The following is a 351-nucleotide window of genomic DNA, read 5'->3' on the forward strand; positions in this document are numbered from 1 at the left end:
TTTTGTCAAACTGCCGGAGATTGCAGCAGATCTGATGGTTTCAGGGTATCCCGTGGAGCTGATGGATGGGGATGCTTCTTACCTGCCCTTGCGCTGGGTGGGAGCAATCTTTGACAGCTTAATTGAGAGGCTGGGGGACAAACGAGTGTTTGTGCTCTCCGTGCTCGGCATCCAGAGCACAGGCAAGTCCACCCTGCTGAATGCCATGTTTGGTCTGCAGTTCAACGTCAGCGCGGGGAGATGCACCCGCGGAGCCTTTATGCAGCTCATCCCAGTGGGCGAGGAGCTGCAGCAAGACTTGGGCTTTGATTTTGTGCTGGTGGTGGACACAGAGGGACTTCGTGCCATTGA

At 55.6% G+C, this 351-nt stretch overlaps 1 protein-coding gene across 1 annotated transcript; it reads left to right on the forward strand.

The window, feature by feature from the left end:
• Positions 1-4: 4 nt before the first annotated feature.
• On the forward strand, positions 5-346 carry LOC108449396 (interferon-induced very large GTPase 1-like; the record flags this gene model as incomplete). The annotated part of the gene is made up of 1 exon (XM_017745354.1): positions 5-346. A coding segment is annotated over one exon (342 nt), but the record flags the coding sequence as incomplete, so codon positions are not given.
• Between the last annotated feature and the right edge of the window lie 5 nt (positions 347-351).

Source organism: Corvus brachyrhynchos, unplaced genomic scaffold, assembly GCF_000691975.1.
Source record: "Corvus brachyrhynchos isolate BGI_N302 unplaced genomic scaffold, ASM69197v1 C11448081, whole genome shotgun sequence".
In the NCBI taxonomy this organism is placed as follows: Eukaryota; Metazoa; Chordata; class Aves; order Passeriformes; family Corvidae; genus Corvus; species Corvus brachyrhynchos.